Raw genomic sequence first — 25,951 nt, 5'->3', positions numbered from 1 at the left:
TCATATAAAAAATCCAATAAAATCGTGCCATGATAAACTTGTGCAGATCCACTGCAAGCTGTTTGCACCGATTTCAGTGTAACATCATCAAAACAGAGCACATAGCATCTGGTTACCAAAAAATGTGACTTGATAAAATGATGAAGTGATGTGTGCTTGTCATCTGCCTTATATTTGCAGCCACTTCACTCAAAAAGCAACAATGCAGGTATGATGGCTTTCTCCCAAAAGTGGCCTTTCACCATTCTGTCCAGTCCAGTGCCAACCACAGGAAACCCCGTATATGCAAAGAATAAAGCACGCTATAGTGCATTACCAAGCCAAGTATGGTAAACAATTTATCTCTTTATCCTAGTAAAGTTAGCTGTAAGTACAGTACATTACTTTAATATAGCAGCACAATATGTTCTGGTAATGCACTATAGCGTGCTTTATTCTTTGCATATACGGGGTTTCCTGTGGTTTCCTGTGGTTGGTACTGGACTGGACGGTAATAAAAGTAGAGTTTTGGCGAATAGTAAATTATAAATAAAGGGTAGTGTCTGAATATAAGTACAGTGGATTTGCAGTGCCTCCAGCCAGTTACGGCAATTAGTAAATAACTTAATAAATATACATTTTGTTCAGACGATCAGTAGTATACCACAATAATTTCCTGAGTTTGTTAATCTATGGGGAATTCTTACCAATGTATGAATCTCTCCCAATTAAATTAATGAGTAAATAGAATTTATTAATATACAAGTATAATTATACAACTTCATACAAAACCCGGAATTTCTGGTGATTAATATTTCTTACACATAAAGACATCAACACAGCAATAAAATAATTTCTCTTAAAATTTAAAAGTAACCCTGGGACTGCCCCAACCAACTATAAAAGGGGTGTTTAACCAGTTGCTTACTGGGCACTTAAACCCCCCTCCTATCCAGACCAATTTTCAGCTTTCAGCGCTGATGCACTTTGAATGACAATTGCGCGGTCATACAACACTGTACCCAAATGAAATTTTTATCATTTTTTCCCCACAAATAGAGCTTTCTTTTGGTGGTATTTGATCACCTTTGCGGTTTTTATTTTTTGTTAATAAAAATGTAAAAAGACCGAATTAAAAAAAAAAAAAAAAAATTATTCTTTATATTTTGTTATAAAATTTTAAAAAAGGTAATTTTTCACTCCTTCATTGATGTACACTGATGAGGCGGCACTGATAGGCACCAATAGGTGGCAGTGATGAGCACTGATGGGTGGCAATAATGGGCACTGATCGGTTACACTGATAGGCAGCACTGCTAGGTGGCACCGATTGGCACCACTAGGGGGCACTGATAGGTGGTACTTGTAGGCATTGATAGGTGGCACTCATGGGCACTGTCAAGTGGCAATGGCGGGTGGCACTGGCAGGGGGTACTGGTGGCACATATAAGGCAGAATTGCCTCTTCCTCTTTGGGACCGATGTCCATGCTGATAAGCCGGTGATCGGCTTTTTTTTTCTCCTGGCGCTGTCAGCGTGAGGAGAAAAAAAAAAAAACGATCACAGAGCTTTTGTTTTGATCATGTGATCAGCTGTCATTGACAGCTGCTGATTGGTCGGCACTGACCAATTAGGTCATTTAGCTCAGGAGGATTTGTAAGCCCCGGACACCTGGCATGGATATACCGGGGCTTAGAACTGGAGATTACCGTGGTCCAGGTCAGCGGGACCAGGGGGGGGGGGGGGGCAAGGGGGCGAGGAGGGGGACCTGAGTAAGTTCACCTTACAGAGTTTTCTGTAAAGGTGATCTTACCCTTTAACCATATCTTAAAGGGGTTGTAAACCCTCAGGTGAAAAAACTTCTGTCACTGAGCAGCCCCCAGCCCCCCGTTTTACTTACCTGAGCCTGTTCGTTCCCCTGCCGGAGAGGCGCTCTACCTCTCTGGTCGGGGTTCTCAGCTCTTGATTGGATAGATTGATAGCAGCGCAGCCATTGCCAATGTCAATCAAATAAAAATGACGCAGGTGCCAGAGGGCGGGGCCGAGTCAGGCATTCTGTGTCTATGGACACAAATGCTGGACTCGGGAGCGTGCCCGCATTGTAACCCCCAGGAAGAGCAGTTCTCCTAGGGGGTTTACCGATGCGGGGAGGAGCCGCGAGTGCCGTTGGGGGACCCCAGAAGACGATGATCGGGGCCACTCTGTGCAAAACTAACTGCACAGTGGCGGTAAGTATGATATTTTTTTTTTTTTTTTTAAATAACAAAGGGGTTTACAATCACTTTAAACTGTTAAAAGTAATATCTCTTGTTGCTCGTAAGACAACTTTCTGAATTTCTCCAGCCGGAAGAAAGACAGAAATATATCTTGCGGAGCCAACAGATAGATATTACCAAATCTGAAATAAGTCCTAATTTCAAAGGAACTGCCCAATTAGAGTGGACAATAGACAATTTCCCTGGGACCACACTAGCCAAATTAGTTGCAATACAGGTTTATACTTAATTTCACCCAGACACGGCTTCAACACACAGCATAGACAAATAATGTGGGAAAATTATTCATTACTAAACTACCCTACACACTACATGATAAGGTTAAAACATAAACTGTACCATGCAATTCCTACAATTTTGGGAGGAAAAAGTTGATTAATATTTGTATGGTCTGTATCTCACCACTATTTAAGTGGGAAGGGGAAGATATCCAAAGGGCTACCAGTATATTCAATTCGTCCTAGCAGCAAAGTCCTGCGAGATGGCGAGTGGTCAATTATCACCAAGCTTCGTGTTCGTCCAGAGAGTGTATCAGCGAGTGGGTGTGTGGTCCTCGCTCTCCAATCATGTGTGTTTCTGCTTTTATGGGGTGCAATCCTATTGTTGAATTGTTACTGCCCCACCTCATGTTTACCATCTCATGATTAGTTGGTTCCAAAAATGGGCGGTAACTGTCCTAATTCTCACCCGCCCATTAGTGATCATGGTAGTTGTGTAATCAGAATAATGGTGTCTTGTACTATTAAGAAATGTATTTTAATATGTTTCATTTTACAGTGATATGGTGATTGCTTGCCTTCATGACCCTTTTATTCTCTGTCCCCATCTTGTGTACTTTGCTGGCTATAAGAAAATTAGACCTAAACAATTATCTTGCGACTGTCAGGTATTCATCGGATAAAACAAAAATAACCTTTCAACCATATAATACTGGTGCCAAGTCCTTGTCCAATATGTGCATGGCTCCAGTATTATTGATCTTTTTATATATCCAGTATAGTACATTATATATTTTCTAGTTATGTTTTAAAACTTGTAATTGGGGTCCTTCTGGCATCTCTGCCAATGTCTGGGGCCAGTTAAATCAACACCAGGTTTCTATTGAGGAGGTAACCTTGTTCTTGAAAAAATGGGGCTGTTTAACATGGATTTTCCTGGACCAAAGAATTTCGATATCCTGACTTCAAACCATCAGCCAACCATTGTCAGCTGGTGTTGGGTTAAGTGGGACCATTGTTCAGGTCTCTGCTTTATTCACATGAGAGCTTGCATACTAATCCCCCACCTCCCACCTGTGAGTATAATTCAATCAGCATTTACTCGTGGGGGGGGGAGGCTCCTCTGGTCTGGAATCTCCTTGACTGTGTATTTTATGAATTATATAAATTTTTATGTATCCACGCCATGACAACTAAAGTCGGTGCAAACAGCTTGCAATAGATCTGCACAAGTTTATCATGACACGATTTTAATGGACTTTTTGTATGAAATGTATTTATTGCACTAGCAACTAGCGTCAAAGTACCCCGTTATCAGTGGGTCCTACACTATTCATAGAATGAAAGGTCCTGCATCTCAATCATGGGAGACAAACTCTTTATGGGAGATCTATAACTGGTTCCCGATCGGCTCAAGCAGATGTACTGCGGCAGAATTGCTCTCCTGGGTGAAATCCCGTATGTATACGGCTTTGCCCAAGACAGCCACCAGAGGGCGAGCAAATATGTTCAGGTGTTTTAAATAGCCTTGCAGGATTTAAATGTCATTTTTGTATGTGCGCGCTGTAATCTATTTTGTTCAATTGGATCCACCTGCCTGTTTTTTAGGCAGGCTCAATTGGACCCTCTATTCTCTTGGAGCAGCAGGTGTAATCTCCAATCCAATCTACTAAAAGCAAATGGAAGGGGATCTGTTCCCCTCCATGGATCAGATCAAATTACAGTTGGGTGTAAACGGACAGCAAAGTCTGTTTACATCTGAGCAGAGCGGGCTCCATCCATCACCTCACAGATCCCCCCACTGAGCAAAGCAGAGTCTCCCCTTATGTGTCTTATGTTCTGCCCCCATCTTCCCGCCAGCATAAGCTTTTTTTTTTTTTAGAGAAGCCTCGGCTTTTGCACCACCCCTCTCCTGTCGCCCTCAGGCGGCCGCTTGGGCAGCCTTATGCTGGCGCTGAGTCCAGTACCAACCACAGGAAACCCTGTACAGTATATGCAAACAATAAAGCACGATGTAGTACATTACCAGAACATACTGTGCTGTTTTATTAAAGTGATGTACTGTACTTTCAGCAAACTTTACTAGGATAAAGAGACAAATTGTTTACTTGGCTTGGTAATGCACTATAGCGTGCTTTATTCTTTGCATACACAGGGTTTTCTGTGGTTGGTACTGGACTGAACGGAATGGTGAATAGCCACTTTTGGGAGAAAGTCATCATACCTGCATTGTTGGTTTTTGAGTGAAGTGGCTGCAAATATAAGGAAGATGACAAGCACACATCACTTCATCATTTTAAGAGGACACTTTTTTGGTAAGCATGTGCTCTGTCTTAGTGATATTAAACTGAAGTCGGTGCAAACAGCTTGCAGTAGATCTGCACAAGTTTATCATGACACAATTTTATTGGACTTTTTGTATGAAATGTATTTATTGCACTAGCACTTTGGGTGTACATGTGTAAATTATTCTCTCTATTACATTGCATGTAAGGTACTTTAACACTTTTACATGAGCAGTCCAATTGGATCCGCCTGTCTGTTTTTTAGGCAGACCCAATTGGAACCTCTATTCCAGGGATATGCAATTAGCAGACCTCCAGCTCCAGCAGAACTACAAGTCCCATGAGGCATAGCAATACTCTGACAGCCACAAGCATGACACCCAGGGGCAGAGGCATGATGGGACTTGTTTTGCAACAGCTGGAGGTCCGTAATTGCAGATTCCTGCTCTATTCTCTTGGAGCAGCAGGTGTAATCTCCAATCAAATCCGGTCCACTAAAAACCAATGGAAGGGGGTCTGTTCCCCTCCGTGGATCAGATCAAATCATAGTTTGGTGTAAACGGAAAGCAAAGTCTGTTTATATCTGAGAAACCATAGAGCAGAGCGGGCTCCATCCATCAGCTCACAGATCCCCTACTGAGCAAAGCAGAGTCCCCCCGTCTCTTCTGTTCTGTCCCCATCTCCTATGCTCTGTCTGTGTAGCTTCTCTAACTGTCCCCCTTCCATGTCCCCTCGTCTCTCTTTTCCCCTTGCTCTATCTCTCCTTCTTTGTCCTCTTTTTTTCCCTATGTGTTCACCCTACAGAGGGTCCCCATTTACATGCAGTGTACTGTATTATAAAAGCACACACAGTCATACTATCAGAGCTGGGCTCAGCCCTTCCTTCTCTGAGCTGGGCGCTCATCTGTCAGGTAATTGCCAGCTCCTATTTCTCCACAGTTGGGATGAGCTTTATGTTCGGGTCGAGCATTGGCTGTTCGAGCGTTCGTCGAAATACGAACATTATGGGGCGTTCGTGCCAAATTCGAGCGGCGCGTCACACCCCATAATGCACTGCGACATCGCAGTGCATTGCTGTCTGATAATTGGCCAAGCATGCACTATGACCCCCATGCTTTGGCCAATCACAGCGCCGTCAGCAAAGATAGCCATAATTGGCCAAAGGCAGGGTGCCCTTGGCCAATTATGGCTCAGGGGGTTAAGTCCACGCCCCACACTATATAAGGCAGCCTTCAAGTCGGCCCTGTGTAGTGTGTTGCTGGCGTTGACCGAGAGAGTGTAATTTCATTTAGATTGAGCAGGCAGGAGATTCAGTTAGCTGAAGTGTATTTTATATATATATATATATATATATATATATATATATATATCCAGTTTAGCTAGATCTGACTGCAGTCCGTTCCTGGTGTACTGTTTCTAATATACTTCAGGCAGGCAGGTGATTCAGCTAGCTGCAGTGCAATATATATATATATATATATATATATATATATATATATATATATATATATATATATATATATATATATATATATATATATATATATATATATATATATATATATATATATATATATATTTATACATACACGTACATATATATACACACACACACAGTCTCGTGTGTATATATATATATATATATATATACTAGGGTTGTCCCGATACCACTTTTTTAGGACCGAGTACAAGTACCGATACTTTTTTTCAAGTACTCGCCGATACCGATTACCGATACTTTTTTTTTTTGCTATTTTTGGGGGGGGGGGGTGAACGTTGTATGTGTGTGTGTTTTTTTTTGTTTTTTTTTACAATTTTTATTTTTTACAATAATATTTTTTTATTCTTTATTGTTTTTTTTTTTTTTTTTTTTTTTTAATCAGCCCTTTTGGGGGGCTTTGGTGAGGGTCTTAACAGACCTCTGATATCTCCCCCTTGAGACAGAGAAAGAGACGGAGGATAGAGATTCCCCAGTCCCTTTCTCTGCAGCCTCAGCTGCACTGAGAATGAATGGAGAGAAGACAGCGGCTTCTCTCCATTCATAAACTGACACATCGTAATCACAAGAGATTACAATGTTTCAGTTATGTGAATGGACAGAGTCAGCTGACTCTATCCATACACAAAGGAAGGAGGAGGGGGACGGAGGAACTGAGGGGGAGAACGGAGGGGGACAGATAAGGAGAGAGGAACGGAGGGGGAGAACGGAGGGGACAGATAAGGAGAGAGGAACGAAGGGGGAGAACGGAGGGGGACAGATAAGGAGAGAGGAACGGAGGGGGAGAACGGAGGGGGACAGATAAGGAGAGAGGAATGGAGGGGGAGAACGGAGGGGGACAGATAAGGAGAGAGGAATGCTGGGGACAGCGGAGAGGCACAGAGGAACGGAGGGGGCATGGAGGAGGATGCAGTAACAGTCAGCTGTGAGCGATCACCGCTGTATGTCACTAAAGCTGGTGAAAGCCGCTGGGGGAGAATCTTGTAACTCCCCCACGCGCCGATCACAGCTGTCCTCTAGGTATTGGGGGAAGCATCGGGAGCATTTGCCCGAGTACAAGTACTTGGGCAAATGCTCGGTATCGGTGCCGATACCGATACTAGTATCGGTATCGGGACAACCCTAATATATACACATCCACTGTATCCAGTGTAGCTAGATCTGACTGCAGGCTGTTCCTGGTGTAATTTGTCTAATATACTGTCAGGCAGGCGATTCAGTGAGCTGCTGTGCATAAAATATATATACAGTCTCCTACATATATATCCACTGCATTCTAGTCTAGCCAAGCCTATATCTGACTGCAGGCCATTCCTGGTGTACGTTTTCAAATACACTTTCAGGCAGGCAGGTGATTCAGTGATCTGCAGTGCATAAAATATATATACAGTCTCCTACATATATATAGCCACTGCATTCCAGTCTGGCCAAGCCTATATCTGACAGCAGGCCATTCCTGGTGTACGTTTTCAAATATACTTTCAGGCTGGCAGGTGATTCAGTGAGCTGCAGTGCATAAAATATATATACAGTCTCCTACATATATATATCACTGCATTCCAGTCTAGCTAAGCCTATATCTGACTGCAGGCCATTCCTGGTGTACGATTTCAAATACACTTTCAGGCAGGCAGACAGGTGATTCAGTGATCTGCAGTGCATAAAATATATATATATATATACAGTCTCCTACATATATATCCACTGCATTCTAGTCTAGCCAAGCCTATATCTGACTGCAGGCCATTCCTGGTGTACGTTTTCAAATACACTTTCAGGCAGGCAGGCAGGCAGGTGATTCAGTAATCTGCAGTGCATAAAATATATATACAGTCTCCTACATATATATATCCACTGCATTCCAGTCTGGCCAAGCCTATATCTGACTGCAGGCCATTCCTAGTGTATGTTTTGAAATACACTTTCAGGCAGGCAGGCAGGTGATTCAGTGATCTGCAGTGCATAAAATATATATATACACAGTCTCCTACATATATATATCCACTGCATTCTAGTCTAGCCAAGCCTATATCTGACTGCAGGCCATTCCTGGTGTACGTTTTGAAATACACTTTCAGGCAGGCAGACAGGTGATTCAGTGATCTGCAGTGCATAAAATATATATATATATACACAGTCTCCTACATATATATATCCACTGCATTCCAGTCTAGCCAAGCCTATATCTGACTGCAGGCCATTCCTGGTGTACGTTTTCAAATACACTTTCAGGCAGGCAGGTGATTCAGTGATCTGCAGTGCATTAAATATATATAAAGTCTTGCATATATATATCCAATGCATTCTAGTCTAGCCAAGCCTATATCTGACTGCAGGCCATCCCTGGTGTACTTTTTTCTAGTAAACTTCAGGCATTGATTTGCTAATAAAATTTTACAGCATGTCTGGAAGGCCGACAAGGAAAGGCAGACGCTCACAGGCCACTAAAAGAGGGCAAGCAGGCTCCGTGTCTACAGCCAACAGTGCTGGTCGTGAACACGGTGCATCCTCAGCACATGGCTGTGGGGCACGCTTGTCCTTTTTTTCGGCAGCTGGCTGCGTTGATCCACAACATGCAGAGTTGGTAGAGTGGATAACTACGCCATCCTCATCCTCCTCATCCTCTGTCACCCATGCTCAGAGTAGTTTGCCTGCCTATGCAGCTGCCAAAGAGGCCTATTCCATCGGCTCAATGTCATTAGTCACTCCTTCCCTAGCACCACCATCATGCACGGAGGAGTCCTCCAAACTGTTCGACCACAGTGTAGGTTACATGCTGCAGGAGGATGTGCAGCGTTTTGAAGGCTCCGATGATGGCACCCAGGTTGAGGAAGGCAGTAACGTGAGCCCAGAGAGAGGGGGTGCCCAAGAAAGACAAGAAACTGGCAGTCATGTTCCCCCAGCTGCAGCATACTGCCAGGTTTGCTCCAGTGGCGAGGAGGGAGGGGATGATGAGGTCACTGACTCTATGTGGGTGCCTGATAGAAGAGAGGAGGAGGAGGAGGATGCACATCTCCAGTGAGGCAGGATGCCCTCCAGGGGCCAGCTTAAGGACAGCCAACTGACTGCATCACACCGTAGAGCTCCTCATGAGCAGAGTGCTGCTGACTCCGCGCGTTTTTTCAAAAGTTCTTTGGCGTGGGCCTTTTTTGAGAGGTGTGCAGAAGATTGCACCATTGCTGTTTGCAACATATGTCTGAAGCGCATCAAGCGTGGCCAAAACAGCAGCCGTTTGGGCACCACATGCTTGACCAGACATATGTCGAGCTCTCATGCAGTCTGTTGGCAGCAGTACTTAAAAGACCCACACCTAGGAACAAGGCTGACCTCTCCTTGCTCCTCATCAGCTGGGATCTCCAACCCCACTATACCTTCAGTCCTCTCAGAGACCTACACTTGCAGGCAATATGCTATTGGTACACCTAAATCCGATTGTAGCAGGCAAATTTCCCTACCCCAGTTGCTAAAACATCGAAAGAAATTCAGTCCCAGCCATCCACATGCTCAGCGGCTGAATGCTAGTTTGGCTAAATTGCTAGCACTCCAACTGCTGCCTTTTCAGCTGGTAGACTCTGCCCCCTTTCGAGAATTTGTGGAATGTGCGGTACCTCAGTGGCAGGTTCCCAAACCTTTTTTCTCGGAAGGCCATTCCAGCATGTGGAAGACAATGTCTTGGCTTTGTTGGATAGGGCAGTCAGCAGTAAGGTGCATATTAACGCTGACTCATGGTCCAGCAGGCATGGACAGGGACGTTACCTTTTTTTCAGGGCGCATTGGGTAACCCTGCTGGCAGCTGGGAAGGATGCAGGACAGGGTGCAGTAATGATGGAGCTTGTTTCGCCACCACGCCTCCAAAATGCTGGTAGTGGTGATTCTGCCACACCTCTCTCCTCCACCCCCTCCTCTTCTTCTTCCTCTATGGCCTCTTCCTGTGCAGATTTGTCTTCGGAACCAGCGGTGCTCCGTAGGTGTTCTAGGGGCTACGCAAGCAATCAAGCAAAAAGATGCCATGCGGTGCTTGAGTTGGTCTGCTTAGGGGGCAGGAGCCACACTGGGGCAGAGATTCTGGCAGCTCTGAAGGGGAAGGTTCAGAGGTGGTTGACGCCACGCCAGCTTCAGCCAGGAATGGTGGTTTGCGAAAATGGCACCAACCTCCTCTCCACCCTCCGACAGGGATACTTGAACCATGTTCTCTGTTTGGCTCACGTCCTTAATTTGGTGGTGCAGCAGTTCTTGTGCAGGTACCCAGGCTTAAAGGATCTCCTGAGGCAGGCCAGGAAAGTCTGTGGGCATTTCCACCGGTCATATAATGCCAGTGCTCAGCTGGCTGACCTTCAAAAGGAATGCAACCTGCCCAAGAACCGCCTCATCTGTGACATGCCCACCAGGTGGAACTCAGCGTTGGCAATGCTCCAGTGGCTACACACGCAGCAGAGGGCCAAGGGTCAGGGGAGCTAGGCTTTTTTTCGCCACGCCAGTGACTAATGATCAAGGATGCATGCACTGTCCTGTCACCATTTGAGGAGGCCATGAGGATGGTGAGCAGTGACAGTGCATGCATCAGTGATACTGTCCCTCTTGTCTTGCTGTTGGAGCACATGCTTCGTGGAATAATGGACAGGGCACTTGAGGCAGAACAGAGGGAGGAAGAGGAGGACTTCCTTACCTCTCAAGGGCCCCTTTATCCAGACAGTATTCCTGCAGGCCCGCCTATCACACAGGAAGAGGAGGAGGATTATGTCAGCATGGAGGTGGAGCCTGGCACTGCTGGAGTCTTCAAGGGATCGTTTTTAGTCCCCAGAAACCCATGAACTTGTACGTGGCTGGGAGTTGATGGCTGCGGATCATGACGTCCTTAGTGACCCAGAGGACTCCGGACCAAATGCCTCAGCAAACCTACGCTGCATGGCCTCCCTGATCTTGCAAAGCCTGCAAAAGGACCCTCGGATTCGTGGTATCAAGGAGAGGGATCAGTACTGGCTGGCAACCCTTCTTGATCCACGTTACAAGGGTAAGTTTGCGGAACTTATCCAGCCTTCGCAGAGGGAGCAGAGGATGAAACGTCTTCAGGAGGCCTTGCAGAAAGGTTTGTGCAATGCGTTTTCAGAGCCTGGGAGGTTACAATTTCCTGGTCCTCCTGGACAACGTGTTGCTGAGGCTTCGGTCAGTCACAGAAGGAGCACTGGAGACGGTGGCCTTCTGACCGATGCGTTCAGACAATTTTTTAGTCCACAGCCCCAAGGTCTGATTGGTTCCAGCAACCATCGCCAGCATCTGATTTACATGGTGCAGGAATACCTTGGGGCAAGATCAGACTTGGAGACCTTTCCAACCGAAAATCCACTGGGTTACTGGGTCTGGAGGATGGATCACTGTCCAGAGCTTGCACAGTATGCAATTGAGCTACTGGCCTGTCCTGCATCCAGTGCTGCTGGAGGCTTTGTAACCAATCACAGAGTGCACCTGTCCACAGACTCGGTTGATCAGCTCACCTTCATAAAAATGAATCAGTCTTGGATCATCAGCTACCAAGTACCTGATGCTGATATAACCGATTAATTTTTGTATGAATGTGAGATCCCTTGAAGACTGCCTCTGCTGATGCTGAGTGACTATCCTGTTATGCTGAGTGACTATCCTATTCCTCCTCAATGTTCATGTTGATAGCTTCGCTTCTAAGAACATTTTTGGTTCTGGGCACCAGCACCAGTGCCTAAAGCCCAATTTTTCTGCCCCTATTTAACAGGAGCCTATATTTACAATTTTTCCTGTAATATTTTGCAGCAGGGCTCGTTCCTGTGCTCAACTAGAGTATCTGCGAGGGGTTGCAGTGTTGTGGCACCAGCACCAGTGCCTAAAGCCCAATTTTTCTGCCCCTGTCTAACAGGGGCATATAATTACAATTTTTGCTGTAATATTTTGCAGCAGGGCCCATTCCTGCGCTCAACAAGAGTATCTGTGAGGTTTTACAGTGTTGTGTCACCACCACCACCACCGCCGCCTAAGGCCCAATTTTTCTGCCCCTGTTTAACAGGAGCGAGTAATTACAATTTTTGATCTAATATTTCATAGCAGGGCTCATTCCTGCGCTTAACAACAGAATCTGCGAGGGCTTACAGTGTTGTGGCACCACCACCACCACCAAAGGCCCAATTTTTCAGCCCCCCTTTAACAGGGGCATGTAACTACAATATTTCACAGCAGGGCCCATTCCTGTGCCCACCAAGAGTAACTGTGAGGGCTTACAGTGTTTTGGCAACACCACCACACCACCACCAAAGGCCCAATTTTTCTGACCCTGTTCAACAGGGGCATGTAATTACAATTCTTGATATAATATTTCACAGCAGGGCCCGTTCCAGCACCCGCCAAGAGTAACTGTGAGGGCTTACAGTGTTCTGGTACCACCAACACCTAAGGCCCAAATTTCTGCAGAGTATATAGGTCAGGCCGTATAGTATATCTCCTACTTTGAAACATCCGACTTACAAATGACTCATACTTACAAATGGAGGGAGACAACAGGAAGTAAGAGGAAATCTACCCCTAGGAAGAAAATTCTCTCCTGTAAGAGTTAATATGGGAAAAAGGTGTCTCCACTGATGCTTTATCACCAATCCTTGTTTCCCCAAGATTTTCAAAATCCAATTGTCATTGGGACAGAAAATGAGGTGAAAACTTCTGAACAGGGGCACAGACAGCAAAACAAATGTTACAGAGGTGATGATAACCCTTCCCTATGTTATCCAAAAAGCTTAACCGCTTGCCGACCGCCTCACGCAGATATACTGCGGCAGAAGTGCTCGTACAGGCAGAATCACGTACCTGTACATTTCCCTTTAAGAGGCGGGCAGCGGGCGCGTGCCCGCGGCAAGCTCCGTGAGTCGGGTTGCGGGTCCCGCGGACTCGATCGCCGTGCGGATACCCGGGATCGCCTCACGGGGAGGAAGAATGGGGAGATGCTAATGTAAACAAGCATCTCCCCGTTCTGCCTATTGACAGTGTCACTGATCTCTGCTCCCTGTCATCGGAGCAGAGATCAGTGACGTGTCACACACAGCCATGCCCCTAACAGTTAGAAACACGCCCCTAGGACACACTTAAACCCTACACTGCCACCTAGTGGTTAACCCCTTCACTGCCAGTGTCATTTACATTTGTATAGCACTGATTGCTGTATAAATGACAATGGTCCCAAACATGTGTCAAAAATGTCCGATGTGTCCGCCATAATCTCGCAATAAAAATCACTGATCGCCGCCATTTAAAAAGAAAAAAAAATTATTAATAACAATGCCATAAAACTATCCCCGCTATAACTTTTGCGTAAACCGATCAATAATTGATTATTGCGATTTTTTTTTACCAAAAATATGTAGAAGAATATGTATCGGCCTAAACTGAGGAAAATATTTTTTTTTATATATATTTTTGGGGGATATTTATTATAGCAAAAAGTAAAAAATAATGCGTTTTTTTCAAAATTGTCGCTATTTTTTGGTTTATAGCGCAAAAAATAAAAAGCGCAGGGGTGATCAAATACCACCAAAAGAAAGCTCTATTTGTGGGAAAAAAGCACATCAATTTTGTTTGGGAGCCACGTCGCACGACCGCGCAATTGTCAGTTAAAGCGATGCAGTGCCGAATCGCAAAAAGTGCTCTGGTCAGGAAGGGGGTACATTCTTCCGGGGCTGAAGTGGTTAGAAATAGATTTTTTTGGCTGGAGCTACACTTAAAAAATGTACCTGTTCCAAATTACAAACAGATTCAACTTAAGAACAAACCTACAGTCCCTGTCTTGTTTGGACCGCCTGTATACTGCTGTTCAGAGTATATAGGGCCCTGGGGCCCCACGCCTTTTCTTTTTTTAATTTGGGTGCGGGGTTCCCCTTAATATCCATACAAGACCCAAAGGGCTTGGTAATGAGCTGGGGAGTTACCCATGCCGTTTTTCTCAGTAATTTTCATCCATATTGCCAGGACCCAACATTACATTACAGCCGCAAGCAGTTTTTAATGACTTTTATTCCTTTAGAAATGTCATTTTGTGCAGGGACTGTTCTACACGGGAAACATGCACCACTTTACAGGCATACTATAGACACCCCCCAGGTACGATATTTAAAGGAATATTTCACTTTTATTTTTTCACTTTAAGCATCATTAAAATCACTGCTCCCGAAAAAACATCCGTTTTTAAAACTTTCTTTTGCATTGATACATGTCCCCTGGGGCAGGACCTGGGTCCCCAAACCCTTGTTGTGGAAAATTTTATATTAATGTGTTGTCATAAGTCTCCCAGTGTGTGTTCAACCACAGCCCGCTCTAAAGAGCTGACTGCGGCAGATCAACGCTGGCTGAGACCTGTTAGGTAGTGGAAAACTTCCTGGTGTTTGGAGAGAGGTGTTTGCGGAGAGAGGACATGTCCGCCAGCAAAAGGGCCCCTGTGCAAAGCACAGAACGATCGTCTGGTGGGGATGCGTTCACTCTGCAAAGACAGTATCGGTTTAGAGGTGTTTTGCTCTTGTCACCCCTGGTATGCCTGATCAACATGTTTGGGGTGCCATGACCTACATCTGCAGATAATCTCCCATGCACGAGGAACTTTAGTCATCGTCATTTAGTATATTTTATCATGTCCTGTAGTCATTGTTCATTGGTTGTTTTGTGTTCTGTTGTTAAATCCTTATATGGTCACTCACATCCTGTGAGGTCATATCCTGTGAGGCTGAGGTCATACCCTGTGAAGGAAGCGATTGGCTGTTGGGGCCAGGGCTTCCTGTTTGTGATTGCTTTTGTGGTCTTTTGAATAAAGGAGGCAGACAGAGCTGTAAGGCCAGTCTTGCTGAGATGGGAATATAAGAAGGATGTGTTGTGATTCTATTTGTAAGCATGAGGCACACACCAGAGGATGAGCTACACCAGAGGAGAGACATATGATCAAAAGGTGAGATGGTATTATATCATTAGACGAAATTGTTATTATGATTAGAAACAGGAGATTTGGCTGTGTGCTTTGCGTACAACCAAATTTCGCTAACACCCTTTTTAGGACAATAACTTGCATATTAACCTTTAAAATTCGTACTTGTGATTTCTCACATTCGAGTCCCATAGACTTTAACGGTGTTCGAATGTTTGCGCAAACTTTCGGTCCGTTCGCATGTTCTGGATGTGAACCGAACCGGGAGGTGTTTGGCTCATCCCTAAACAGGAATAAAGGGGAACATTTTGTTGAGGACACCTATTCTGGTGGTGTTTCAGGGACAACATGCTGGTTATGCCCTCTGTAACTTGACATGTGATCTGTTATATCTTTTGTGTGTGTGTGTGTACAACATATTATACAGAAGTGCCACCGATAACTTTCTGTGCCTCTGCATTTTACCACTGATAGTGTAAAAGAAATAAACCAAACAATTTAACTACTAGATTACTATGTTTAGGAGCCCTAAGGGTCGCACAATAAGTGACAAAGGGCCCCGCTATCAGGTGTTTATTGCTGTTTGTGTTAAAACGATAGGGGATTCAACCCTTCCCAACCCCACACAAATTTTTTTTAAAACGTGGCTTTCCATACAGTTTAGCCACTTATTGTTAGAACAGTGTTTCATATTCTTCTCATGGTCAGGGTGTTATCTGCATGAGAGCTGCTTATACATTCCACACATCTTTAGATAAATTCACTTTGTTGAATATCTGCCATGGTAGGCTACCATTGCGGGTTAATGTGTTATGTGATTCCCAACAGTAAACTTCCAATATCTGATCTTTGAATATCTGCCGCTGCCTTGGGCAGTATTTTTCGGGGGGGGGGGGGGGGGGCTGCCCTCCAGGCAGAAGGGACATTACAACCTTCTTCCCTCCCTGAGCGCACAGTGGTGAAGGGGGATTCCCTGTCCTCACCACAACACACTGACATCCCGCAGCAGCTACAATCTGAGCTACCCCCTCAGCACTCAGGGAGCTCCATCCATTATTAATGTCTATGAAGCTATACTGTATATTGCCGGTTGCTGCATCCATCTGTCAAGCCAGCCCACACATTATTAATGAGCGTAGAGGCACATTGTGGGGTTACCCCGGCTCAGAATCACCGGGCTCCTCCAGGCTGACCATGCAGAGGGCAGCGCGCATGTGAGGTGCCGCAGTGCATGGCACAAGCAGCTCTGGAGGGAGGCAGCCACTACTAATCATCTGTACAGACAGGTGGAGGGATGGGGAGCAATGGAGCTTCTCTGTTTATAATGTACCCTGGTGTGGAATTATTTATCTGCAAGCTTTCACTATCCTACCATCCTCCATACACTGTGCATACCACAGAAGGGGAATTCCCATATGATTCCAATCCAACTAGGAGCACTGCGAGGGCGGCCACGTCCGGCATTGTACATTCAGGGTTGTCTAACCCTTCTCTTTTCAATCCTCCTACTCAACTCCCTTCAGCTTTACACATGTTTGAAAGATCTTGCTGAAATACTACCAAAACGGAATTTCCACAACTCTCTGCCTCAAGCAGGTCTTAGGTCCTTGTGTGATAATAAGGACCTGGTCATCCGCCCTGCCGATAAAGGCGGAGGCATAGTTTTGTTGGACAAAACGGATTATATGAGTGAAATGTACCACATTTTGAATGATCATGAAACATACAAAGAATTACCTAATAACCCAATGTCTAAGTTCAAAAAAGATTTGAATGGTCTCATCTCTAAGTGTTTTAATTCTCTAATTTTAAATCAAAAAGAAAAGTTGTTCCTATTTCCTTTGGCTCCACGAATTCCCGTTATTTATTATTTACCAAAGGTCCATAAGGACCCCTTATCAACCAATCCTAAAGGAACAATTTTTCTCTTAATTTTATTATTTTTAACATTTAATTTTTATTTATTTATTTTAATTTGATAGTACATGGCTATCTTTACATTAATAAATGGAAGCCATAATTCACACACACTATGGAAATTTTTTATTTATCTCTGCATGGTTTTTGAACACCGAGCCTTTATCCTAGTGGAATATTATCTCCAAATTTGATGTCTATAAACGTCTGTGTCAAGTCGGTGGTTTGACCCAAGATCTGTCGTGCCTGTTTAGTCCGGTGTATCCATCAAGTCAGTTGACTTACAAGCCTGTACGAATTGGGGGGCGTAAGCCTCTCCAGGTCATCGACATCAGGGTTTTTGAACACCGAGCCTTTATAATACTGGAATATTATCTCCAAATTTGATGTTTATAAATGTCTGTGCCAAGCATAGGTGTGCGCAGCCTATTGCATTAGGGTGTGCAGCCCAAACAGAAGCTCAAACACACATAAAATATATATATATATATATATATATATATATATATATATATATATATATATATATCACACAAACCATACACACAGAACTCTGTGTACATAGGAATAGTGATCTGGTCCTTTCTTGTCCCTGAAGAGCAGGAAGAAAAAACAGCCAGACTAGTAAGTAAAAGCAGCACACTTTTTCACATTGTTAGACTTACAGTTAACCCCTTGGTGTTAACCCTTTCCCAGCCAGTGTCATTAGTACAGTATTATCACTGTATTATCACTGCACTAGTGACATCAGTGTCATTTCGTGACCCTGCCAGCCAGTGTCAGTTAGTACCAGATTGCCCGCAGAGGGGCACAGTGCCCCCTGACATCAGAGCATGGCACAGTGCCCCTGACATCAGAGCATGGCACAGTGCCTCCTTACTTCTGAGAATGGCACAGTTCCCCTTACATCAGAGCATGGCACAGTAGTGCCCCCTGACATCAGAGAATTGCACAGTGCCCCTTTACACCAGAGCATGGCACAGTGTCCCCTGACATCACATCAGAGCATGGCACAGTGCCCCTTACATCACATCAGAGCATGGTACAGTGCCCCCTGACATCATAGCATGGTACAGTGCCCCCTGACAGAGCATGGCACAGTAGTGCCCCCTGACATCAGAGCATGGCACAGTAGTGCCCCCTGACATCAGAGCATGGTACAGTGCCCCACTGACATCAGAGCATGGTACAGTGCCCCCCTGACATCAGAGCATGGCACAGTAGTGTCCCTGACATCAGAGCATGGCACAGTAGTGCCCCCTGACATCAGAGCATGGCACAGTAGTGCCCCCTGACATCACATCAGAGCATGGCACAGTGCCCCTTACATCACATCAGAGCATGGCACAGTGCCCCCTGACATCAGAGCATGGCACAGTGCACCCTGACATCAGATGAGGGACTGCTCACTCACCTGGCTATCTGTAGGATCACACAGGAGAATCAGTGTAGCAGCCCCCATGGATCTTCCAGCTGCTGTACATAAACTCTCCTGCCCACATATCTCCTTTCTCAGACACAGGCTGCACACAAGGATTGCAGTGTGGGCGGGGCAGACACAGGGAATGGGGGCTGGAGGAGCCAGAGAGGGGATGGGGGCTGGAGGAGCCAGAGAGGATCGAGCCCTCTCTCCTCTCCTGTTCAGGCAGTGTGGAGGGGGGAGGAAGGGGGATTTCTGCTGGCAGAGTCTTGTAAATGAAGTGAAATCTACCCTCTTAGATTTGCCTATGCTCCCCACTAGATGCTGCTTACCTCCTATCCTATGGCAGCAGAAGAGGCACTGGAGGGCAGGCGGAGTGTAGCTGTATCACTCCGCTGCCTGCAGTAAGAGATCACTTGCCGGAACTATAGTGAGAGCATTGGGAAATGCTGCCAGCTGTCAGCTTACTCCGCGGCTGCAGTTCTCATAAGGGGGTATACTTACTAATCAAAATTGTCTCACTGGCAGCACTGTCATTGCCAGTGAGTGTCCATTAGCAAACCCAGCATTTTCCCTAGAAAAAAGCCCAGGCTGGCACAGGGGGATTAGGATGTGCCCAGGCACACCCCGTGTGCATGCCTATGGTGCCAAGTCGTGGTTTGATCCAAGATCTGTCTTGCCAGTTTAGTCCGGTGTATCCATCAAGTCAGGTGACTTACAAGCCTTTACGACTTGGGGGGCGTAAGCCTCTCCAGGTCATCGACATCTGGTAAGCCTCCTTATGTTCATTGGGGGTGGCCCATTTAATATCACAGTTCTTTGGAGTATCAACGCCGTATGACTACTTGTCTAAGTGTGTTTTGGACCATCCTTGGACTTGTCATAATTATATGTATTTGTTAAATCCCAAAACGTACTTGCTAGCCTTGGTCTTCATATTCACATTATATTGGCGGCACAGTGGTGTAGTGGTAGCACTCTCGCCTAGCAGTAAGAAGGGTCACTGGTTCGACACTACCTGCTTGGAGTTTGCATGTTCTCCCTGTGCCTGCGTGGGTTTCCTCCGGGTACTCCTGTTTCCTCCCACACTCCAAAGACATGCTGGTAGGTTAATTGGATCCTGTCTAAATTGTCCCTAGTATGTATGAATGTGAGTTAGGGACCTTAGATTGTAAGCCCCTTGAGGGTAGGGACTGATGTGAATGTACAATGTATATGTAAAGCGCTGAGTAAATTGACGGCGCTATATAAGTACCTGAAATAAATAAATAAATTATTTTTTGTGGTACGACTGTTTATATTCATGTACTCAGTTATTTTTATTGTTTTTACTCACGTTTATAGTAGATTATTTATTGATTGATTTCTTCATATATCATGCTGTTTATTAGAGTTATTTATTTATCTGAGTATAAGTCACCTTTTACACTAAGGTAAATCCTTTATGCACTTTTAAGTTTACCCCTTTGTTCAGTAGGGTACTCTTTCAGCAGTTTTTCACCTTTCATGGTTAAATTTTATTTTTATTTGGTTTAATAGCGCTACACTTTTTTACACTCACAATTCCCATATGATTGCCTAGTTCCTGTCTTCCTATAAACTAAGGGGAATAATAGAGGATGAATGAGGAGTGCACTGGAGCAGCTGTATAGGTGGGGTTGGGTGAGGAGCAGGCTTTTTTTTTTCTGCAGAGCTCTATAGTATATAATTTTTCATAGGCATTTACAAGTCGATTGGTAATCTGAGCTGTCTCACTGACGCACGTTATTAATACCAGAGACTGCATGTTACTACCCCACAGTCTACTAAAGACCCCACACTGCCTCCAGAGACCCTGCATAGTTACCAGAGACCCCGCAGAGCCACCAGAGACCCCAAAAAGCCACTTGAGAAGAAAGGGGTGGCACACATTTAGATGGGGGTGCCTGATTTTAGTCTTGCCTAGGGCAGCACAAAACCAAAATACACCACAGGCTGTATGTGTATCCTAAAGGTAAACTTCTCTTAAGCTGGCCATAGATAATACGATTTTCTTTCTTTCACTCAATTCCCTTATCAACACAATCAGGGTTGATGGGGCAATCCCTTCTGTGAAGCTATTGTGTCTTCCAGTGGGGGGGAGGGGGACCGTCCCTGCCGGGAGAACACAGTGATTATTTCTAGTGGCTATAGCCATCTATAGACCAATTTATGTTCTTGCTTTTTGGCCTTTTGAAAGGATCTTGTTAAATCTGTTCATGAAATACCTATTTATCCAGCCAGAGATCTTGTGAGCTGATAATTTCACAACCTGTGCTTACTGTTAAATAAATTATGTGGTTCTCAGTTCTCTTCTCTTGGCTACAGAACAACCCATCCAGACTATGTCATAGATCAGTGATGGCGAACCTTGGCACCCCAGATGTTTTGGAACCACATTTCACATGATGCTCATACACTCTGCAGTGTAGTTGAGCATCATAGGAAATGTAGTTCCAAAACATCTGGGGTGCCAAGGTTCACCATCACTGTCATAGAGGTACACTGTCCCCAATTTGCCTATGTCCAACCAATCAATGCTGTGTCCTGGGCCATGTCTCGGAACACTGCGTGTAAAGGTTGGGTCTGGACAGGATCAATCCATAAAATGGGTGTGATGGACGGTTCCCGCATATTTATAGGTAGAGTCTGAGTAGGAGCAATAATGGAGATAAAGAGAAGGGGTGATGTTTTGTAGACCTGTCCTAGGGTGACAGTGCTGCTCCTTCATAGATAGGGATTCTGTTGTGGAACGGCAGCTTACTGTATATTTTTGTGCCACATCCAGTAATAAACTAAACAATAAAACAATGGACCCCCTAATGGTGGACTTTTAAGGAACTAGAAGAAAATATTACAAAATATTAATACCAATGTAATTTATTAAATTTCAACATTAAAAACAATAATAGTATAACAAATACCGTACGGAATGCATATCATTATGTATGACTGAACACAATGTGCAACATGTCTATGTTGTTCAATAAGTACTTCCATCTAACTATTGATGTATATTCATATTTATACTTTTTAATATACCTGGATCCATGTAACTAAAAAATTCTATGCAACCCTGTCATTTTAAATAACACCTGTCACCAATTCTTCTTGTTGCCAAAAGGCTCTGCATTACAATCAAGTGCATCAAATCCATACATGGAATATAATTTCTGTTTACCAAGTATGATTCTGAGCCTGGGCGTCGCCCGGCACACAAAGTCGGCTATGTAACCTGTGGCGGCTTACGGTGTGGGCACAGTCACTATACAGCCTGTGACTGTTCCCCACATTGCGACCCCAGCGGACATGTGCAGTCCGCTGGGGAAGCTTGCTGTGTTGGCGGATGAAGCGGGCGGCCCCGATCTGACGTGCGTGCGGGCTAAATATCTCAGGTATGATTTATCGTCTGCACACAAATAAATTAGCTTTATTAAAATAAAAACTATAATAAAATAAATAAAAATAGTGTTTGTAATTTCCAGAAAACATTACATTTTTTTTTATTATGCCTTTTTTTGCAGGATTTGCCTCACGGCCTCAGTGTATTCTCAGAAATACTATATCTTTACGCCCCCTACTGGGCTCCCTTCCTCTTTTTGTTGGAAGGCCAAGGGAGGATCTAACCCCCCTCCCTCACCAAAGATATTTTTGAATGAATTTTTACGGATACCAAAGAAATTTCTAACAACTGAAAATCATTGCTTCCTCTTGGAACCAAGAATTTTTATGGTTGACAGACCGTGTCCCTGCTGTTGTTTTTAATTTTCAATTATATGGAATGCTAAGTCAGCAACACACTACAATAATGTAAGTGTAAAAATACATGGAGATTAAACCATATTGCTATACCCATATATATGTTTGAATGTTGACATATATTTCTATTTTTTCTTATATACCCTTTTTTAGAATAAAAATGTCTCTAACTTACACTCACCCCTGAGGAAGGAGGTATATTTACTCCGAAACGCGTCGGTTGCAAGAGTACTTCTGAAACTATGTACATACATGTAAAAATGTCTGTTATGCATTCCGTACGGTATTTGTTATACTATTATTGTTTTTAATGTTGAAATTGAATAAATTACATTGGTATTAATATTTTGTAATATTTTCTTCAAGTGCATTCAAAGTCCACCATTAGGAGGTCCATTGTTTTACTCCTTCATAGATACAGCACAGTAAGTGAGCTTAGTCACCCTCAGACAGGAAGCATATTACTGGCAGGGTCACCAGGTGAAAATAAAGCTCAGCCCCTGCTGCTATAGGGGATGGGGGAGTGTACTGTGCATACGTTATTCTTGAACAAGAAAAGAGCTTGCTCCTGCAATGCTGGGGGCAGATGCCCAACATCTGGAGCATCTCAGATCCTAGCCAAGATGGGACTGATTGACATGCACTAAAATGACTGCATTAGCATGCACTACAATGACTGTTTTAGGAGACACTTGTACAATCTGTGGTGCATTGACAGTACTAATGAAGGGCCTTCCCTAATGCAATGCACATTTACACATTGCACTGTGAATAAAGACTAAAGGTCACCATAAACATTACAACATGACTGTACATTATTTGTATAATCAGCTTTATATTTACCAAAACTATGTACAGTAAAACCTTAGTTTGAGAGTAACTTGGTTTGAGAGCGTTTTGCAAGACAAGCAAAATGTTTTAATAAATTTTGCCTTGATATACAAGCGATGTCTTGATATAAGAGTAGCGTCATGTCACAACTGAGTATAAGAAGAGAGGAGCCTCTAAGTGTAGCAATATGGTTACATTTAATGAAGGTACATTTAGCAACTTATCGCTACACTTAGAGGTGCCTTTCTTCTCTTTTATACCCTGTAAAAAATGCTTTGATATACAAGTGCTTTGGATTACAAGCATGTTTCTGGAACAAATTATGCTTGCAAACCAAGGTTTTACTGTAATATGAAGACCTACCTAAGCTATACAACCAAGTTGGATCCTCTCAGGCAGAATTTGCACTACATAACTGTTGGTAAATGTAAAGGAGATTGTACAATCAGATTGTAACATGTGTGGATCTCAGTGAACTGCTTAGATTGACAAAACACAGCTTACATTATAAACAGTTCATTCACTACACACAAACAAAATAAATCTATTTTTGTGGTGGGATTTTTCAGGGTTATTTTATAGAAAATAAGCTCCTGTGAAATATCAGTCATCTTTGGCTAGAGTTCCATAGAGTGGCCTATTATGTGTCTTGTTCTGTATATTTCCATATCTTTCGGATTTCATCCCACAATAATGAATATTTCTTCATCCTTCAGAGACAGGGCTGCCCTCTGTGTATAAAAAGTATCATCAGCTGTAACGACTAAAAATGGGTTTAGGATTTTTCTTTTCCAGCATCGCTTAGTATAAAGTTTGTATTTCCTCGTCCATTGGACTTTGGCAAGCCGCTTCAACTAGTCTACAGATTTCTTATGTACAGAGTTTTGGTTTTGTCATGTCTGAATTACAGGCGAGTCTCTTTCTGTGCCCAATAGGAGCTCTGTAAAAGATGACCATTGCTGTCAAGATTAGTGGGCGTGGTCAAGCTCTGACACCCTGCACAGGGGGCATGGCTTTCTTCTGACAGGCATCGTTTCCGCAGCATGAAGAGTATGGCAGAACAGAAGAAGATGAAGCCAGTACCCAGCGCCACCGTCATCCCCAGATAGATGAACCTTGAAGAGACAGAGTGTTAGTTATCATTATCAAAACCACAAAGAGCTTCATACTTCCAATGCCCCTAAAGGTTCAGTTCATAAAGTTTTGACACAATCATAAGCTTGCCCAGGAACCCTGGGTTGTAGCTTTAAGGTTTCAGGCCCTCAGGTCAGTCACCTGAAGCTGCATGGCAGCCTATGCTGGGGAGAGGCAGCCGCCTCCTCCCCCCCTGAACCTCTCTCCTTAGATTTGGGCTGGACTGGAACCCAGAGCCCATGTGCTCCTCAGATATAAATACAGTTACCCAGCATTCCCTGGGGCACATCCCCTTCTAATTGGCTAGGGCTTTATCTACATCCATAATCTCATCTGCTGGGTTTCCTCCCACTGTCCAATATGCCTTCTTTCTATTGGATCAGTGTGAAACATCAAGACAGCATGAGCAGCACCAGAGCACACTGAGCAGACCTCATGAATCAATCACTGCTCTCTGTTAAGCAGAAAAGCCAAAAACTATGTACACTTTCTATAGGGTTGCCACCTGTCCGGGATTCACCCAGACAGTTCGGGTTTGGAATCATGCGTCCGGGATTCAGACTGCCTGAAACACGGACACATTATTCAGACTGGACTATGGCTTCCAAGCAGGGTTGCTGGCTCCAGTTGTCTAAGCTGAGAGTGTCTGTTACACTCTCTTTCACACTGCCCAAAGCCAGCACTAACAATCCCCCCCAAACAAACACACAGACGGGAGAGGAGAGAGGGTTCGATCTGCACCCCCCCCCCCCCCACCCCTTACCCCTCTGTGTCTGCCCACACTCCAATCCCTGGCTCTGTGCCTCAGAAAAGGAAAGTGGGGGCTGGAAATTTTGAAGTCCAGCAGCCTCAGATACATCTGAATGAGAGATGCTGACTGCGAAGGGGTGAGTGAGCTCACCATCCATCTCTGTCTGTGACTGAAGTCTTTCCCCTTCTCTCTCCTGCCTCTGAGTGAGTACACTAAGGTAAATCAGGGTTCTCAGAACACCCCATACATCAGATTCCCCTTTACACCAGAGGCCACAGTGTCGTCCCGCCCCCCCCCATCAGAGTCCTCTCTGTACATCAGAGTTCTCAGTGTTCGCCCTTAAATCAGGGTTCCCAGAGCATCCCTTATGTTAGAGTCCTCAGAGTTCTCCCTTACATCAGAGTCTGCAGAGTCCTCCCTTACACTGAACGGGAACTCTGCGAGTTCAGATGTAAAAGAGGGACTCTGGACTCAGATGTAAAAGGGGAACTCTTGTTATTAACTTCATATGATTAGAAACATTATTTAATAGCAACATATATGTATAGTTTATACTATAAAAAAATTGCTGTGCGCCGCTAAAGTGTTCGGGTTTGACTTGAAAAAAAGGTGGCAACCCTAACTCTCTAGCACCTACCTATGAGGGTGCTACACAAGTAACTATAATATACATTCCTTTTTACTTACATATGCTAACAGCATAAGGATTATAAATTGTTAGTATTGATTGAGAGAGTTTAGTTCTGCTTTAGCCTCTTAGGGCTAGTTTACACTTGCTTCAAAACAAGGCTTCGGACAGGCTTTGTTAAAGCTCTCTCAATGATAGTCAAAGTCCCTGTTACTAAATAGCTTACAGTCCTATTTACACCTTGCGTTTGCTTTGCTTCGGCTTCACTGCAAAAATTATACCCTATGTCGCTTTAGTGGTGCTTCAAAGCATCTT

At 44.3% G+C, this 25,951-nt stretch overlaps 1 protein-coding gene and 1 long non-coding RNA gene across 2 annotated transcripts in view; one reads left to right on the top strand and one right to left on the bottom strand.

Annotated features, from left to right (window-relative positions):
* Positions 1-4,546: 4,546 nt before the first annotated feature.
* LOC141132686 (uncharacterized) overlaps positions 4,547-25,951 on the top strand; it is a 120,345-nt gene continuing 98,940 nt past the window's right edge. Inside the window, exon 1 of the long non-coding RNA XR_012242953.1 lies at positions 4,547-4,787. This is a non-coding gene — a long non-coding RNA (uncharacterized lncRNA). The remainder of the gene's footprint in view (positions 4,788-25,951) is intronic.
* Positions 23,687-25,951, bottom strand: part of SLCO1C1 (solute carrier organic anion transporter family member 1C1) — a 66,930-nt gene continuing 64,665 nt past the window's right edge. Inside the window, exon 15 of the mRNA XM_073621401.1 lies at positions 23,687-24,238. Within this exon, the coding sequence (XP_073477502.1) occupies positions 24,028-24,238 (211 nt within the window). The 3' untranslated portion in view covers positions 23,687-24,027. The remainder of the gene's footprint in view (positions 24,239-25,951) is intronic.

The sequence above is a fragment of the Aquarana catesbeiana genome, linkage group LG03 (genome assembly GCF_042186555.1).
Source record: "Aquarana catesbeiana isolate 2022-GZ linkage group LG03, ASM4218655v1, whole genome shotgun sequence".
NCBI classification, from domain to species: domain Eukaryota; kingdom Metazoa; phylum Chordata; class Amphibia; order Anura; family Ranidae; genus Aquarana; species Aquarana catesbeiana.
The sequence above is the reverse complement of the archived record's forward strand: the minus strand, read 5'-3'. Positions and strand labels throughout refer to the sequence as shown.